This window comes from Columba livia, unplaced genomic scaffold (genome assembly GCF_036013475.1).
Source record: "Columba livia isolate bColLiv1 breed racing homer unplaced genomic scaffold, bColLiv1.pat.W.v2 Scaffold_82, whole genome shotgun sequence".
NCBI lineage: Eukaryota > Metazoa > Chordata > Aves > Columbiformes > Columbidae > Columba > Columba livia.
This window is the reverse complement of record NW_027043810.1, coordinates 533,258-551,795: the sequence shown is the minus strand read 5'-3', so window position 1 is coordinate 551,795 and position 18,538 is coordinate 533,258. Positions and strand designations below refer to the sequence as shown.

At 41.0% G+C, this 18,538-nt stretch overlaps 1 protein-coding gene across 2 annotated transcripts in view; it reads left to right on the top strand.

Annotated features, from left to right (window-relative positions):
* Positions 1-17,070, top strand: part of LOC135578136 (ovostatin-like) — a 78,701-nt gene extending 61,631 nt beyond the window's left edge. For both annotated transcript variants that reach the window (XM_065048405.1, XM_065048404.1), the window contains 18 exons: positions 117-210; positions 1,512-1,740; positions 2,328-2,454; positions 3,925-4,046; positions 4,729-4,780; positions 5,079-5,162; positions 6,172-6,348; positions 6,638-6,719; positions 7,600-7,756; positions 8,215-8,289; positions 9,629-9,794; positions 10,383-10,603; positions 11,036-11,251; positions 11,392-11,516; positions 11,710-11,800; positions 14,047-14,118; positions 15,288-15,390; positions 16,383-17,070. In XM_065048405.1, coding sequence (XP_064904477.1) covers positions 117-210; positions 1,512-1,740; positions 2,328-2,454; positions 3,925-4,046; positions 4,729-4,780; positions 5,079-5,162; positions 6,172-6,348; positions 6,638-6,719; positions 7,600-7,756; positions 8,215-8,289; positions 9,629-9,794; positions 10,383-10,603; positions 11,036-11,251; positions 11,392-11,516; positions 11,710-11,800; positions 14,047-14,118; positions 15,288-15,390; positions 16,383-16,435 — 2,246 coding nt within the window. In that variant the 3' untranslated portion in view covers positions 16,436-17,070. The remainder of the gene's footprint in view (positions 1-116; positions 211-1,511; positions 1,741-2,327; positions 2,455-3,924; positions 4,047-4,728; positions 4,781-5,078; positions 5,163-6,171; positions 6,349-6,637; positions 6,720-7,599; positions 7,757-8,214; positions 8,290-9,628; positions 9,795-10,382; positions 10,604-11,035; positions 11,252-11,391; positions 11,517-11,709; positions 11,801-14,046; positions 14,119-15,287; positions 15,391-16,382) is intronic.
* Positions 17,071-18,538: the final 1,468 nt, after the last annotated feature.

Sequence of the window (18,538 nt, the reverse complement as noted above, 5' to 3'; positions counted from 1 at the left end):
ATGCTCAAATGAAATACTTAGTATTAATTTCTTCTGTTTAGCATGCTTCACAGCAGTTCAAATTCTTCTGGCCTGATGTTTCTAATATTGTACTTTAACTAAACACAATCTTCTAGCTGAGTCAAAGATCATTGGTGGAAGTGCTGGTGGTAGTAACACTGTTCGGAAATTCTTCCCCGAGACCTGGATTTGGGATCTGGTTCATACTGAGTGAGTATTTTTGTTTTCACTTCTTACTTTTCAAGTGGATTTTTGAGTTCATACATGTTGCTGAAAAGAGTTATGGGAAGAAGCCATGGAACATACGTCTGCTTTGTAGATGCAGGTCTCCTTTTCCCATGTTGCTCAATGGCCATTGAGCTCCTGACCCTGTACACTGTGTAAAATCTACTTGAACTTTGAATGACATCTGATCTGTACTCTGTCGCCCATCCTTCTGATGGGAAGAAAGAATACGGGCTAAGAGTAAAATAAGAGCATCTGCTTAGGAGAGACCAGGAGCAAAACTTGTTATTTTTAATCATATTTTTAACTCAGCAGCAGAAAACTCAGGTCATTTTGTTTTTCTTTCCAAGATGTCATAGCATATGCAATGAGAACATCTCCATCTTAACTATGCATCCAGGGTCTGCTCTAGAACATTAATCCAAATTTATAGGTTCTAATCTCTGTGTTTGGGCATTATGGTATTTAAACAAATGCTATTTCTAGATTTAAAAAGCTGAGTGTTTTTCCAAGTACTTTTTAACATGCAATTCACTAGCACATTCATCTTTACTTCCAGCTTTATAATACTTTTTAAATTTAGAGCAGTATCTTGCAGAAAGTGAGATGAAACCAGAAATGCTGTCATGGTTTAACCCTAGCCAGCAACTAAGCACCACACAGCTGTTCACTCAGTTCCCCCTAGTGGGATGGGGGAGAGAATCAGTAGAATAAAAGTAGGGAAACTCATGGGTTGAGATAAAGACAGTGTAATAAGTAAAGCAAAAGCCACACACACACAAGCAGAGCAAAGCAAGGAATTTGTTCACTACTTCCCATGGGCAGGCGAGTGTTCAGCCATCTCCAGGACAGCAAGGCTCCATCACGTGTAACTGTTACTTGGGAAGTCAAACACCGTAACTCTGAATGTCCTTCCCTTCCTTCTTCTTCCCCCATCTTATGTACTGAGCATGATGTCATGTGGTGTGGAATATCCCTTTGTTCAGTTGGAGTCAGCTGTCCCAGCTGTGTCCTCTCCCAACTTGTTGTACACCCCAGCCTGCTCACTGGCAGGGTGGTGTGAGGAGCTGAATAACTAAAACATCCCTGTATTATCAACACTGTTTCTAGCACAAATCCAAACCACAGCCCTGTGCTAGCTACTGTGAAGAAAATTAATGTTATCCCAGCCAAAACCAATCCACTAATTCAAGCAGGAAGCCTATTCTACAATTTGGATTTAAGAAGCTAAAGAACATCTCTCATTCTGTTTGTTTTTGTTTTTTTTTTTTTTTTATTTTCCTCAGTTCCAGGGGAGAGGTCAATGTCTTTTACACCATTCCTGACACCATCACAGAATGGAAAGCCAGTGCTTTCTGTGTGCAGGATGATGCTGGCTTTGGCATCACCTCACCTGTTTCACTGACAGCATTCCAACCATTCTTTGTGGATCTCACCTTGCCATACTCTGTCATTCGAGGGGAAAAATTTAATTTAATAGCCAATGTCTTCAACTACCTCAACAAATGCATCCAGGTACATCAAGTTCCCTTTTACTTCCTACATAGTTTGTCTATTCCCCAGAGATCCCAGCATTCTCCTGCATAATGCATCAGAAATGCAGAAATAAGTGTTTAACTTATGCTTTAGCCTGACATACTCCTTTCTCACCCTCTCTCTCTGGACCCATCCCTGTGTCATAACATTAGGAAAATGTGGCCGATGATAACTGTGGTTGGTCCAGAGAAGATAAGAATTTCCTCCTTAACCCTATCTAATTTAATTCTTCTTGCTCCAAGGATGAACTTGAGTAGAGGGTATGGGTCCTATGCTGTGCAAAACGGAATACGTATTGGTTATGCTGCATGCAGCAGGAACTCATAATAAGACTTGACTAACGAACACCGACACCTAGGTATACTTCTGTCAAAGCCAGACAACAGTGGGCAGAAAAGAGACGGGATTTCCATTTCCTCAGAGAAATGCCCCATCCTTCTGTCCTGATAGCATCCCACAGATTCATATGACAAATAGCTTCTCCAGCAAGTCTCCCTTGCTCTGCAGCCTAACTTTAGGGGCAGCCTGCTTCATTTGTAAACTTGCTGCTTCTTTCTTTGTCTCAGATCAGTGCCATACTGGCAAAGTCGAGTGACTACAAGGCAGAAATCGTTTCACCAGAGGGCAACACAGCAAGGGTGTGCACCAATGAAAGAAAAACCTATATTTGGGCTGTTAGCCCAAACAAAATTGGTAAGTTTGTCTTTTCATCACCCTGTTTAATCTTTCTACCTCTGTCACTCCCACCCTTTAATGCAGCATCAATAGTGCACATGCAGGCATTTTAGGACAGTTCCATTACTTGCTCCACAAATGTAATATTGGACCTCTGCTAAAGTTCCCTTAGATGCACTGAATAAGCAGTCAGTTGTTCTGGTGTTTTATCTCTTCCAAGTTTTGGTAGTCAATTTCCTGTCCATTTTAGGAAGAATTCTTCACTTATCACATTATGTATGAAATACTGGCAGAATTTCATGTGCCTGTGGTGATTCAGCTGGCAGTTTTGCATCTGACCAACTGTATTCAGTAAAAATTAAATTTGCTAATAATTTTTGACTGGATCTTCAATGGGCAAAGAGGACACTGCTCCTTCTCAATTTTACATCTGTTTTAATTCACACTGCCTTCAAGTCAACATTGTCTTTTAAAAAAACAGTTACAATGGCTTGCATATGTAAGTGCCCCAAAGGTTACAAAACCTTTTAATTAGCAAAGATTCTTCTCAAAACTAACCACATATTGACCTTTTCTTTACAAGGTTTTTTCTAAAACCCTATAATTGATTTCCTTCAAACTCACTGAGAAAGATTCAAACTTATAGTGAGGTGAAAACTGAATGTACAGTGAAATAATACTGCAGAGCTGAAAAAAAGAAAGCTGGTGTCTCTCCCTGGTAATGATAACGCATTCTATTCCAGATAAAAAATTCCTTTGGATTTCCAGTTTGCAATGTTTGCAGGGGTTAAGTAATGCCTGCAAAGCTGATCACTTCAGGGTTTGGTTCAAATTGGAACACAAGAGGTTCCACTTAAATTAGAGAAGAAACTTCTTCTCAGTAAGGGTAACAGAACACTTGAACAGGCTGCCCAGGGAGTCTCCTACTCTGGAGACATTCAAGACCTGCCTGGCCACATTTCTGAGTAGCCTCATCTAAGTGTTCCTGCTCCAGCAGGGGGATCGGACTAGATAATCTCTTGAGGTCCCTTCCAAACCCTAATGTTCTGTGTGCATGTGTGTGTGTGTGTGTGTGTGTGTGTGTGTGTGTGTGTGTGTGTGTGCATGCTCCCCAGTCTTGCTCCTCAGTGTTGTCCTTCAGTTAATTAATTCCATCTGAATGAAAGAGGCAGCAGGACTATAACTATTGCAACACTGCCCTAGGCCAGCAAAAACTCAACACAAGGCCAAGAAGAAGTGGAAATTGGTAGAGAGTACTTCCCATTGTTTGGCCAGGATCACCCCTATTTTGTTCCTCATGCTAGGGCCCCAGGCAACCACTCCTTGCCACTAGCAGACAGATGTGGAGCCTTAATGGAATCTGTTTCTATTGAGCTGCCTGCACAGAGAATACTTTTCTCAGTAGTCCATCAGCCTAGTAGAGGTGGCAAAAACCAGGGTTAACTGTAGTAATTGAAGATAACTTTCTTTTCTTGGGTGGCTTTCCAGGTGAAGTGAAATTCACAATTACTGCTGAGGCCAAACTGAATACCATAGGTACTGGAAGCAGCACATCCTCAGAAAATGAGACAATTCACAGGGACACCCTGATTCAAACTCTACTTGTTGAGGTATGGTAGGAAATCTGTCTGTGCTTTCTGCTTTGTGGAACTGCAATTCCCATAGCTGTGGGTTAGAAGCAGTTAGCTAATGTGAGGAGGCAATACAGCTGACACAGATGGAGCTATGTACAGAAGGCTTCTCCAAGTGAAAATGATAGTGTAAATCACAATGATCAGTGGCATCCACTGTCCTTCTGTTGCTGTCTCCTTCCTGGGACTACAAGCATACATGCCTGTAACTCCATGGATGTCAGCAGAGATGTAGCCAGAAGCAGGGAGGTTCCATACCTTACCTATAAATGCCTTTAGCCTGTGACTGTAATACTGAGGAGTTGGGTGGAGGGCACATATATAAGGAAAATTACTTATCTTGAGCATTATAAAGCAGCACCCACCTAGGATTAGCTGGACAGAGGCCCTCTCAGGGGCTGGAAATGTCTATTTTATAACTGCTTTCTTAGAAGGAAGGTTCTCTGGACAGGGTGTTGGGTAAGAGAGGGAGCCATTGACCAAGAGATATTCTAGCAGACATAGGGCAGGACTGGGTACAAGGGGTTCACTGTCTAGATAGACACATGCTGTTTTACACTGCTATCTTGCTCACAGTTTTATGCTGATGTTCTACACTTTTTTTCTCTCTCTCTTTTTTTTTTTTTTTTTTTTTTCTGATCAATTCCCTGCAATCAAACAGCCCGAAGGTATTAAAAAAGAATTGACTCAGAGCTCTCTTGTCTGTACAAAAGGTAAGGCAAGTTGATTTGTTCATTCCAGGGAGCTGGAGGACCTGCTTCACTATCTTGTAGTTTTTGTGCTACAAAATCAGAGACCCTTCCAGGGGAGGAAAGAAGGTCTCAGGGCAAAGGTACTGGGCTACAGTTCATGATTTTCAGAGATAGCTGTGAGCCATTGGGCAAGTCTCTGCAGGAGTTTCTTTATCCAGACTGCAGATCTTAACAGTCACTATAAGTAATGCTTACAAAGTGAAGACTTCCAGAAAAAAACATGATTTTAACAATTCTTGTTGTTACATTTTCTCATCAGACATAACGACTTCAGAACCAATTTCTCTCAGCCTGCCAGGAAACATGGTGCAAGGATCAGCCAGAGCTTATTTTTCTCTCATTGGTACGTTTAGCATTTAGGTTAAAAATAAAACTAAATGATGATGTTTGTCTTGTGGTGCACCATGTATACGTATGCAAAAACTACTGCAAAGTTGAGGAGATAACTTAACCTTGACTTTAGAGAAGGTGTTTCCTACTTTGCAAAATGGCAATGAAAGACAAAAGTTGGTCAGAATTCTCTTATATCAAAAGAGGACAAAGTAGTCAAATCATTTCAATTTATATTACATTTCAGATTATACTGCATTAGCATATTGCATTCTGTATAGTAAAACAGTTAATTCAGCTGAAAAGTAAGATAAAGCAGATTTCATTAAAAAAAAAGGTATTTTGATTTCTTGGAAAGAATACTTCAGAACTTTGCTGACTGCTTAATTTCACATTTATGTTTTCACGTAATGAAAAATATTTGTCATTTTACTAGTTCCCATAGAAAAGGACTTTCAGGTCCAAATCAGCTCTGCTAACCTTAAAGTAATTATTAAGACTGACAGTTCTCTTCAGTGAAAGTTTTTTGAGGTCTGAACTGAGATTGCTTTCTAAACAACTGTTTTGTGTACCAGGGTCAGTGTGAGGTGTGCTGATAGTGTGCAATACAGCCTCTGTATCGCACCATCAACACCATACTTCGCATCTCGTTCTCATATGTACATACAAAAAGGGGAGCAGGCTGTAAAGAGCAGGGAACCCTAATCCTTCTAAAGGTTCATAGAGTTTCTCAGAACCTATGCCAGCCAGTATTGGTGCTCATTTTTTTCTCAAATTCTCAGTTTCTCCCAGGTGTCCAGCATTAAAATGAAAAATTAAAAAAAAAAAAAAAAAAAAGAAAATAAATGGGGGCATTTCAACATTTCTTCTAAACTGTCTTTGGTTACTGTGATTTATTCTATATTGGTTATTCCCCTTGGGTTCATAATAAGGTGATATAAAGCAATGTATAATGCTGTGTAATAAAAACATATTTAAACTGAGCTGACTCCTTATATCTTATATCTTATATCTTTCTCCAGGAGACATTTTGGGTACAGCCCTGAGGAACATGGAGAACCTCCTTCATATGCCTTACGGCTGCGGAGAACAGAACATGGCCTTGTTCACACCCAACATCTATGCCCTGGATTATCTGAATAAAACTGGTCAGCTGACTGAAGAGATTAGACTCAGGGGTACTGGATACTTATCCACAGGTGAGAGGCTTTCAGGTTCCTCCGTCTAATATTGTGATTGTCTAGATTGAACTCTAAAGTTCTATGTGGTGAACACTGATCTCTAAATTCTAGCACCACATTTATTGCATAGGAGTAGACAACAACAGCACCCCAAAGAAGCATGTCATACTTCCAGGAGCAAAAGCAGCTAGACCAAACATACTTTACTTAATATTAAATCCAAAATTCTTACTGTTTCAGTTGAATAAACAAAAAAACTAGTTCCTTTCTGTGATTAGAAAATACATTATCTCTGTTGTGTTTTCAGGTTACCAAAAACAGCTGTCATATAAACACCGGGATGGATCCTACAGCTCCTTTGGGACACGAGATAGGGAAGGGAGTGTATGGTAAGTTATGACACTTTCTGTTTCCCTCATGCAGGATCTTAGGCTTTGAAAAATGATCAAACTATTAATTGATTCTTATTTTTAGTACACTAAATGAATATAGCTCAATACTTTGATCCTCTAGTAAAGGAGAGATTAATAAACTGAAGAGAGTGCAAGAAAAAGAATTATAAGATGATTGGTGCCTGGAGTACATAATGTTCGAGAGGAGGCTGAAGGAACCATGTTTGTTCAGCCTGTAGAAGAGTAATATAATGGGGAATCTGGGTAAAGCTTTCCACTACCTAGACAGGGACTGTAGAAAAGACAGATTCTTGTCAGGGGTACACAGAGTAAAGGCTAGAGTTTGTCCTTACTCAAGTTGCAATAGGGAGAACTCCACCTGGGTAGAAGGAAAGAAATCTTCCCCAGGGGAAGGCTGCAGCACCAAGACAGATGCCCAGAGAGGATATGGATATCTCTATCCCTGGAGATTTTCACAACATGATTGGACAAGAGACAGAAACCTGACTGAGCTTTGAAGCTGGCCCCAGTTTGAGCTGGTAGTTGGACTGGAGACTTCCAGAGGTCCCTTTCCACCTAGTTTATTTCATAATTCTATTAATGAAGATTAGAAATTACTATCATCAGTCATCAAGCTGTGTCTATACCCCTGCTCTGAAAGAATGGTTTCAGCACAGTAATGGAGAAACTTCTGGTTAGTTTTTCGTATCAGGATTTCAACTGTCTTATTTATTTAAAACTTATGAAACACTTGTTTCTTTTACTTCAGACATTCTGGAGTTCATTTTATGTCATTTTCTATGCATATCCATTTTCTGGTAAGCCTTCTTGGTCTTATTCACACCTTACCCACTTTCTATTTCTGGTTCACCTGCAGGCTCACTGCCTTTGTGTACAAGTCATTTGCACAAGCCAGACGCTACATCTACATTGACGACAATGTCCAGTCTCAATCTTTGATCTGGCTGGCAAGCAAGCAGAAGTCAGATGGCTGCTTTGAAAATGCTGGTTCGCATTTCAACAATGCTTTGAAGGTAATTGAGACAAGTTCAGTCCCAAACTTCCAGTCCTGGCACTGGGATTGATTTGGATTATTTCTGCCAGACACAAGCTTATCACCACACACTCTTCCTAATACTGTTCTCTCATGTCTCCAATATGCAAGCGAGGCATGATTCTTTTGTCTGCTATTGATGGTGAGGTAGAAACAAGTATAACATTCTGAGTCAGAAGTCTCAGATTTTATTTTTCATCACTGCATTACGCATTCAGCCATGTGCTTTATTATGTATGTGCAAAAGCAAAGAAAATGTGTAAAATAATTCTGGCTTTATCCAGTGTCAGCTTGTTTGTTTTCATTCCTGTACACACAGGGAGACAAAAATTACTTCTGATCTCAAATCTAACTGTTATCTGAGCTATGAGTTAATTCATAATTTGCTTCTTTCTAGGACATCTGTACTGACCTATTCTTTGCTTGTGCTTTCTTCAGGGTGGAGAAGAAGGTGAATACTCACTCACAGCCTATGTTGTGGCAGCGTTGCTGGAGGGTGGACACTCTGCTGCTGTGGGTATTTGATGCTGTTATGCACTGTTAGTCCGATCAGCAATTTGTCGGTGCCCAAGTCACAGTCTTCACATCTATATTCTTTTACAATGTGTTAAGTACTGATTGTAGGACAGTAGGGGCAGCTGAGAAAATCCAAAAATGTTTGCAGAAGTCTACAGTTGCCATAAGCATTTGATGAGTCTTATAAATTAGTTATGTATCCAGTTCCTATGGATTAATTTGAAAAAAATTCTTAATTGAAGATATCAATTGAAAAGTAATTTAAAATTCCCTTAGGAATCCAGTTGTGTTAAACAATGGTAGTCTATGTAGGTGTAAAATCCAGAATTAATTTCCCCATTCCATTCAGAATCCAGTTTGGAATTTTCTCTGAATTCACCCAGTCCAAAGTCCAAGCTATCCAAATCTACAGTCCTACAAACTTTCTGTGCATTTAGTTTCAAGCTCTGTTTCCATTTCCCTTTATCACTGTTAATAATAGAAGGAAACTATGAGTTGTTTGTCGGAATACTTGCTAAGCACAGCTGAATGAGAGCCTAGTTCTGTTCTCAGAATACACTTCCTGTATATCCTTGAGACCCCATCTTTTTGCTGATTTTATTCTTTGTAAAATGGAGAAGGTAAGAACTGTTCCAAATTTGCCACATATGTTCTAGGCATAGTGGGTTTTACAGGTCACTCAGATACTATGCTATGGGTCATCATTTAAGTACCTGAGACCAGCAGGATAAAACATTGTGCAGAATCAAATAATTCTTCAGCAACATGAACTTAGTTCCCAATATCTTCATAAGAAGTTCCAGAACCTAGTGTCACATCTGTAAGTGAAGCTGCATATACAGGACATGGTTAGTAGTGTGCTGGTGATATCTGAGCTGAACTAGAGCTCACAGAGATAGTCTGTAAGGCTAAAAGGGCTGAAGAGATTTCTCGATAGCTATAACTAGCAAGTGAGAAAGAACATTCATCTAAGAGAGCCTGCCTCATCATGAGGTCTCAATACCCTCTACATAGTTCTGTAAAAATGATCCACATTTTAGAACTAAATCAACCAAGAGACAAGGGGTTCACCTGCATAAGGTCATCTCACAAGTCAGGAAAACAATAGTGCTCTGTTAGTCTGGCCATGCTGCCTCTAAATAAATGCAGAAAGAATGCAGCACCACTGGAAGGGGATTTTTTTACAGGATACATACTGTAGGCCCTTAAACATGCCAGAGATGATGTGTATTTTTAGCATGAAGGATCAGTGATGGTAGCTTAAGCAGTGATGGAAGTGCTTAAAGAGAAGCTGAGACACAGTGTCTGACAACCCTACCATGTTTTGCATTACCAGCATCCCATCATTCAGAGCGGCATGAACTGTTTGGAGACTGCATTTGGCAATGGGGTCAACAACCTGTACAACCAGGCCCTCTTTGCCTATGCTTATGGCTTAGCTGGCAAAGAGAAAAGACGCCAATTCTTCCTTGAGAAGATGGACAAGACAGCTACCAGAGATGGTAAGTGCAGTATGGCCATGATACAGACAATACAGTTGATGGAATGGCCTGTTGTATGATGTAAGCTATTCTGATAAACAGAAGAAGAACAGAACAGCTGTAGCTGTTTTCTCATTCATGCTACTTGCTTCCCATTTCATTCCTGCTATGTTACTGAGTTTGTCTCCATTAACTTCTCTGCCTGTCTCTTTTGGCTGCAGAAAAGAGTGAGGTGTGACCTGATTATTTTAGAATTATGAAATACTGTAGGTGGGAAGAGACCCCTGGAAGTCTCAGTCCAAGGTAGTGGAAGATTGCACCTAGTTACTCCATTAGCCTTCTCTTCTCCATGCTGAACAAACCCAGTTCCCCTGACTATGTTGTGTACTCCAATCCATAACTACCTTAGCATCCTTCTGCTGCACTGCCTTCATTTCAAACCCTCTTTGACTTATACAGCCCCCTTTTATTAGTTCCCCTTCCATCCCTTCCTAACTTCTGGGTAAGGGCAGAGAGGGAATTGTATGCCTATCTCCCACGTGATACTGTAATGGCTTAAGCAGCAAGTAATTTTTCCATGCTTTTTACACACCACTTTTCTGTTTTCAGGTAGTTCCATTCATTGGCAGAGAGAAAATAAGCCACCAGCAGAATATTTCCCTGCCTTCTACTCCCGTGCCCCTTCTGCTGAGATTGAAATGACCAGCTATGTGCTTCTGGCTATGCTCAACAGAACCAAACTCACTCCAGAAGACTTATCTTACATTTCTCGTATCGTGCACTGGATTGTCAAACAACAGAACCCATATGGTGGTTTCTCCTCCAGCCAGGTAACAACTGGGTGTGGTAAAAAAAAAGCTTCTGGGAGCAGTCCAGCCTGCAAGATGGATCTCAATAGTATGACTGCATATTTGCTTGAATAATATTTGATAAATGGTGTTTGCAGAAGTCTCCTTGTCAGGGCACATCATGCTCTTCATTGGCAGCTTCATACATATTTGAGTTTCAGGAAATGAGAATTTACCTGAGTTTCAAGTTAGCAGTAGACAGCAGTCACTGTTGACAGAGCATTATTCCAGGTTTTATGGGATAATTCCAATCTATTGCCTCAGAACTTGTATCTTGTCTCCTTTGCTTTTTGCAAAGTCACTCTCTAATTATGTGCACTAACAAAGCGTCAGGGAAATAGGAGCTGTGCTAATCTCATACTTCATCTTACAGCTGGGTATCTATCTAATTAGGAATGGTTTTATTTGTTTCAGGACACTGTTGTTGCACTCCAAGCTTTAGCTCAGTATGGGTACCTCACCTTCTCTAAAAAAAGTCTTAACACAGTCAAAATCAACTTCATGAAGTCCCCCAGTGAGACTTTCCAGGTGAATGACAACAACCGCTTCTTACTGCAGCAAGCTTCCTTACCCACTATTCCAGGGAATTACAGTGTAGAAGTGAATGGCACTGGCTGTGTCTATCTGCAGGTAAGCAAGCTGGAAACTCAGAACCACCCCTCTGAGAACAAAGCAGTGGGTCCTTCATACCTCATTCCTCTCTATACCTCAGTCAAAAGCCACAAAAGCCTGTAAGTTTGTGACCATCCCACACTTCACATCTCTTTTAGACTACCCTGAGATACAACGTCCATTTGCCAAAAAAAGTTGCAGGATTTTCTCTCTCTGTATGGACAGCCAACGTATCCTGCACAAGCAACTTCCCACCAAAGTTTGACCTTGTCCTCTCCACCAGGTAACTACCTCTTATTTACCTAACCCCTTGTATTCACAGTTTGGTAAAGCATCCAAGGAAGTAAATTTGAGTACAAGCAGTTAACTGCTTCTGTGCAGCTGCAGGAAGACAAATAACATCATTGGGAGCTGACAGTGTAATTCACTGGTCTCTCCATTTACAGACCAGACTAACAGAACTTTTCTCATTTTAGTTACACAGGAAACCGCAGTGTCTCCAACATGGCTATTATTGACGTGAAGATGCTCTCGGGTTTTGTTCCTATAAGATCTTCCCTGCAAAAGGTAAAGAATGGGAACACAGTTAATGGTAAACCCTGGAAACATAGGAAGTTGATAAAAATAAACTCTGATTAGCAAATTGGAGTTCCATGGGAATTCTGCAAAGTCCCTGGGCGCATCCTTCTGTCACATTTTCTGTGTCTCAGACTCGTAGGTGTTCACCTGTTGAAGACAAATCTGTTAGGAGTTGCTGAATCCAGTTGCTTAGCAGAAATAAGACTACTGCAGCTTAGTATTCCCAAGTCCAGCCAGCAGCAAGGCCAAGTGCCTATTCCCAATAGGCAGACAAGTATACTATATGTACATCATATATGTATAAACGTATATACATGGCTGGCCACACAGATCAACAGAGGCTGAAAAGACAGTACTTACACCAGCACAGATAGCACAAATGGCATTATCCTTTTTCCCATTTCTGGCTGATCAGACTGAAAGCCAAATTTTGGAAAAAATAAATAAATATACGTGTATTCATACACACGCACTTGTATACATGCAAATACATGTGGACCCCTCTGGTATCTGACCTCAGACATTCAGTCTGCCCTGTAGCTGCCCCTGGATCCTTGTTGTACCCAGTTGCTGGTATCTGGACATATGCACCCTTGAGGCCACAGCCAATGGCTGGATCTGAGACCCACAGCACCCAAACATACACATGGTATGTACCTCCAGTAATCAGCCTGAGACATGCAATCTCTTCAGCAGCTGGGCTTGGATCCCCTAGTCTTCCAGTTGCCTCATGCAGACACATATACACACTAGGCACACACAAATGAGTCTTTGGTAGCTGGTCCAGCCCAATGACCCGACCAATATCTGCTCCCAAGACCTTATTGTCCCTCCAGTAACAGGCTCACATCTTTTGATCCCTCCTGTAGCTAGCTCAGATTCTCTGGTATCTTCCATATTTGGCCCAGACTTCTTCTTCAGTAGGTGGCTGCCAAGCCACGTAACTTACTAGCTAGACCAGCTTTAAATTCACTAGTGATCACCCACTGATATACACACGCACACACAACAGGCCTGAAGTCTGGTCTCTCAAGATGCTGGCACTCCAGACACATGGTTCCTGTGATCTGTGATCCCCTCTCCAATGACTTGCACTCCATGTGCACAGGTGCACAAAAAACAGAGAGCCCCTCACCAAGGAAAGTAATCAGGAACAGAGTTCAAAAAGAGAGAAGAGACTGCAGTGACCAGCTGCAAGGCATGGAAAGACAAGCATACCGACCACCAACACGTTTATGTGCAACTGTTCCCTTTTTTTCCTGTTTTTCCACCCTTATATCCCATTTTCTCACCTTTTTTTCCCTCCCAGCCTGACTTTATCCCTCCCTTTGTTAGTCCTAGTTTTCCCCCTAAATATCCTGTTTCTCAGGCCCCAGCACCCCATGCTCAGCCCCATGTCCCTGTAGGCAGCATTCCCCTTAAGTCACTGAGGTGATACAGGGATACTCTGCTGTTGACTCAACTGGTGGGTCTCACTCCCCCACAATGGGTCTGGTCACTGCCGTGTGGCAGCCCTGGGGAGAGCAGGGTCCAGGTGCTCTGGTGGGTCTTCTCATGTTACTGGTGTTTCCCCACATGAAAAAAAGGATGCAATTCATTGTAGAGTCTACTCATAGCTAGGTGTCTTCAGAGCCACTCAGTATTCAGGACTGAACTTATTTTTTATTAGAACAGTATGAAATGAGTAACTTTTCTTTGGAAGTTTTTTTCCATTGAGATGTGACACCGTTTGGCATCCTACTCCTGTACTTTATATATACTTTTTGTACTCATATGTACTCCTTTTTCTATATATGGGAAAAATTAGTAGGTTTATAACTTTTGGAATATTTTATTTTTGCATACTTTTACAGTAAAATAATTTTGCTCATGTGCTTTTCTACAACTTTTTTAAACTTTCAGTTTTTAAAATATGCAATGCACTAGAAAGTGAGTTAACCTGAGCTGCAGAAATGGTCATGTAATAGTGAATTCTCAATGAAATGAGAGCACCCTTAAGTTCTTTATCAAACTCACACACAGCAAAGCTGAGTAGTAGAACTGTTTTTCATTGTGGTTGGTTTCCGCTCGTCATGTTATGAAAATACTCAACTTACATTTCTTATTTTGGCCACGAGATGTCAGGGTGGCACAAGAGGAGCATGGCAGCCGCATTAAACATCTTTCGCTGTGGAATACCGGTCTCCTTGCAAAGTTTCTTATGTTAACATTGCTATCACTTGCCTTATTTAAAGCTCCAGTACCAGAATTCTGTTGTGGATCGTATAGACACCAAGGACAACCACATCTTCTTCTACTTTCAGAATGTAAGTTTGAGACGTTTCTTTTTGGTTTTATTGATTTGAATGTTTACAACAGATAGATAAAAGAATAATCTCATTAATAGCAGATTAGCAATACAAGTCTTAGAGATGTAAAGGGACTTCACTCAATCCAACATCAAATATATACAGTAGTTTTAGTCTACAGTGAATAGAGATGCATTTGTTGTTACTTTTTTGGAAGATGCTATATGATGAAATAGCATTTCACAAACACAGCTAAGTTGCATTCCATATTGCAGAAGTTCCCAGTCTACATAATATTCTCCAGCCCCTAAGTGATGCTTCTCATCAGTTGATCTGAGAGTGGTTTACAGGCATCAGTATCATCCTCTCCCTTTTAGAGAGGTTTCTGTATGAAAAAACAGCCCTCCCACATCAATGACTTTAATAAAGGGAATGAGAGAGAAGGAAGATGAAAATCAGAACACAAGGGATCTTAAAATACCAAGACAGGAAGGAGAGAGGAAGTAAAAACAAACAGTAATAATACCTACCTCTCAAACACTAACTTTTATTAGTTGGTCTCCAAGGATCTAATAAGGAAGACTGGAGTCAGCATTCTGAATTCACAGAGAAGCTGAAATACTGAGATGTGAAAAGTTTACCCAGCATGGCACCAGTGATGCAGAAAGCTCTGCAGAGCCACTGTCCATGGCTCCATTCCTGTAGAGATCAGCAAGATAAAAACAAGGACAAAGGGAGAAGAAAGCAGGGGCACAGTGCCAAGCATGCAGGGGAAAGGTTGAAGATGAGGAGGATGAGCAAGGAGGAGAGTTTGGAACGTTTGGCTGAAAGAGTGTGAAATGAGGAACTGAACCACAGGCAAGGATAGGGATCTTGAGTTCAATGTGATTAAAGAGAGAAAAGTGGGGAGAATATTCATAGGGATGCTGAAGGTGATGTTAGCTGGGAAAAAGGAAGGAAAGAAACTAACAGCAACTTTCAGTGAAAGGGTGCATGCTGATGTGCTGAAAGCCACATTAACCAGGGAATTGTTGGGGTAAATGGCAACGGAAATATGAAAAGGAAGAAAGAAAAGAGCACACAATTTTAACAACAAAACATATTTACAACAGCTTTTAAACAATTATCTGACTCAGCCATAGCCTCAGGGGTAGGTATGATGCATTTTCTTGCCTTGTCATTTCCAGGTCTCCCAGAAGGAAATCAGCTTCTCCTTCAGCGTGGAGCAAAGTCTGCCTGTCTCAGATATCAAACCAGTGCCAGTACATATATATGATTACTATGAAACAGGTAGGTGACCTCAGTAGGCTGGAGAAAAACCTGTAAAATTGAAGTATTTATCTCAGCATTTACAAGTTGTGGACAATGTATTTCCCCTTGCTCTATTTGTGCAAACTTACCTTCACTTTTCTTCATTCGGTGCCTTTGTTTCTCAGAAGAGACAAGATGAGAGCCAGCTAGCAATTCTGCTGCTTTATATTATTAGACTGTAAAGGGTTTGCAGTAGCATAGACTGTTCCTGTTCCCCTGTCCTTTCATTTCTTGCTTCATTTCAACATAAAGCATTTTAGAAACTTATATGTCAGGAGCTGTTTTCTTACAAACTACATGCAGAAAAAAGAGTGGTTTCACCTTCTAGAGTTTGAACATGATGGTTAAAATCAATAAGTCAAAGGCAGCAATGTTCTTGACTTCCCTGCTCTGGCTTATCTCATATTTTTGCTTTACATTGCCATAGTAGGCTGCAGTCAAAGAACTGACCCTCAGGGGAATTTAAATACTTAAGTAGAAATGACAGTCCCATTGAACCCAACAGGAGTTTAAGCACCTAACATGAAAATTAAGTGCCTGGCCACCTTTCCCCATCTAGCTTCAAGGAACTAAAATCGTATCAGATATTACCCAGTTGCGGAATTCATGTTATCAAAACAGTGGCTTAGGTTCCCCCATGCTTTTCTCAAGATTGGCACAACCTTTGCAAACTGCATCCTAGCAGATTAGCAGCAGTAGCCAGAGAATTGACCCTGAGTGCATGTTCTGCCATCTGATCCACCTCCTGCGTGGTCACAGCAGTGATGTGTCCAGACACGCATGACCAAAGGAGTGCACTAAGATCCAATTGTGGACCCTACAACTGTGTGCCCTGACAGCTGGAAGATTACCACAAAATCTATCGAATGTTTTTTTTTGTTTCATAATGTGTTAATTGCAGGTGCACATGGGCTGGGGTCAGAATGATTTCTTACTGTTATGCAAATGTCACCTTCCTTTCTTCTTTCCAGATGAATATGCCCTTGCAGAATACAAAACACCCTGTTCCCCATTTTCCAACTGAAAATAGATATGTGCCAGAAGAGGTAATGGTTCAGAAGGTATCAGGCAAGCACTTGTACAGGAAGAAGAGGATGAGAAACTTTGTCATTTCTGGGAGGGCAATGAAAGCACATAGAAGAATGAGGAATAAGCAAATCCCAAACTGCAGTAGATCAGAATGACCATTCTGGCACACAATTCAAAAGAGCTTCGGGTCAGTGTGGATCAGGAACTCCAGATAAAGCGCTTTTCCTAACAAGGGAGATACTAGGCAATTGTTAACCCTGGCCATCCATCTTTTTGGAAACACATGACACATATTCCAGTGGGAGCTTTTTATAAAGGTAAACTTCTGAAACATATATTCTTGGTCACAGATTCCTTCTAAGAAATCCAAGATTAGGAGAATAATCTGCTTCTGCTGCATCTGTATATTTTATTTGTTTTGGTCTTTTCATTTATCCTGAAGGAAGAATCTGAAGAAATTACTCTGATCCTCACCTTTTTCAGTGATTGAACTGTATCATTTACAGATGATAGAATTCTGCTCACAGCAAGACAACTTTTATGCAGTTTTTGCCTCTTTTTAGAAAGTTTTCCTTCAGATTAACATCTCATATTTTACTGTTCTTTGTAATAAAATCTTCTGACTGGCAATGCTATTTGTCCCAATTTCTGCTTCTATTGTATCTAAAACTGGGTGCTGTAAGGTGTCTCATAAGCTAAAAAACTCACACTTCAGACAGGTCCATCAATGACAATCACATCCTGACACTATCAGTGACATCTTGTGGCACAGACAGGTTTGGGGCCCTGAACTATGTGACAGAAGCCTTCTACCCAAAGCCGAATGGTGGGAGAAAAATGGGAGAAAAATGGTGGGAGAAAGCTGTAACACAGAAACTCTTTGAAAAGGGGTTAAGGAGGAATGGTGGATCCAATGGAGCCCTTCAGAGAGATAAATGAGAATATTTGGAGGGAGAGAAAAAAGAAGAGAGCCACAGGGATCTTATGATGGGGTGGCAAAGTACAAGAAATTTCCTGTTGTGCTTTCTGCATTTATTGAACAGGTACCACAGACAGCCATACACAGGGGCTACTGTTCCTCACAGGCTGCAGTGAACTGACATGACCTTCACCCTGATCAGATCACACTGGTGGAAGGACACAGAAACCAACCACATATCTATAACAAGCTGAGCAGACATTTGCCAATTGAATCATATCACTGAGCTGCTGTTTCTTTAGTCGGGATGTTAGACATAGTCCTAGTTACAGTCTTGGAAGAGACTAGCTTATTTATCATGAAAATGGGCTTCCCAAAGCAGGTTTTGATTCCTACACTTTACCCAACAGGAACATGGCTGCTATGAGGCAGACCACACAATAGCACAGGAGGTGGTAGGAGAGGAGTAACCCTTTGTGCACCCGGAGAGCACTGTTCAGTAGGGTGTCAGGCTTGCCCAGAGGTGGCTCAGGTGAAACTCATCCTACTGCACTGAGCAGGGCAGGAACCTTGGTGCTAAGGGGTAGCCACGACAGAGATCCACAGGCTTGAAGTAATCCCAGGAAGATGCAAAAGAAATTTGGAAGCTGTAGAAGCACATAATTGTTGGTTTGGAAGGGACCTGTGGAGGACATCAACTGAAACATCCTGTTCTAAGCAGAACCATCCAGTAGAAACCTGCAACTCAAAGCAGGAGAGAGCTACAAAGGAAGAATCTTCACTGTCTTCCCAGGACCTCAGCACTGGCTTGAGGGATGCTAGCTCTGTGAGATGAAATACAACTGTGAGCAGCATATCAAGATGCATGACTCGGGCAACAAAAGACATCCAGGCCTGCAGGCAGATCAGTCTATCAGTTCTTCATTTCTGCACTGCACTTATCACTGTGGTTCAAAACAATTTCCTAATGATAGTTCTCATTGGAGCCAAAAGTAATCATGTGTAGGTCCTTCATTGCACTGTAAAAGGCAGTCATCCAGGAGATTCTCTAAAGAAGACCCAAAGGATGAAGAGAAAGAAATTGAAGACATTTTATATGAACATCATAAAAATATAACCTATCATCCCCAAAACAACTTCCTTTCTTCTTTATGTCTTTCACTAGCTTTCACACACTTA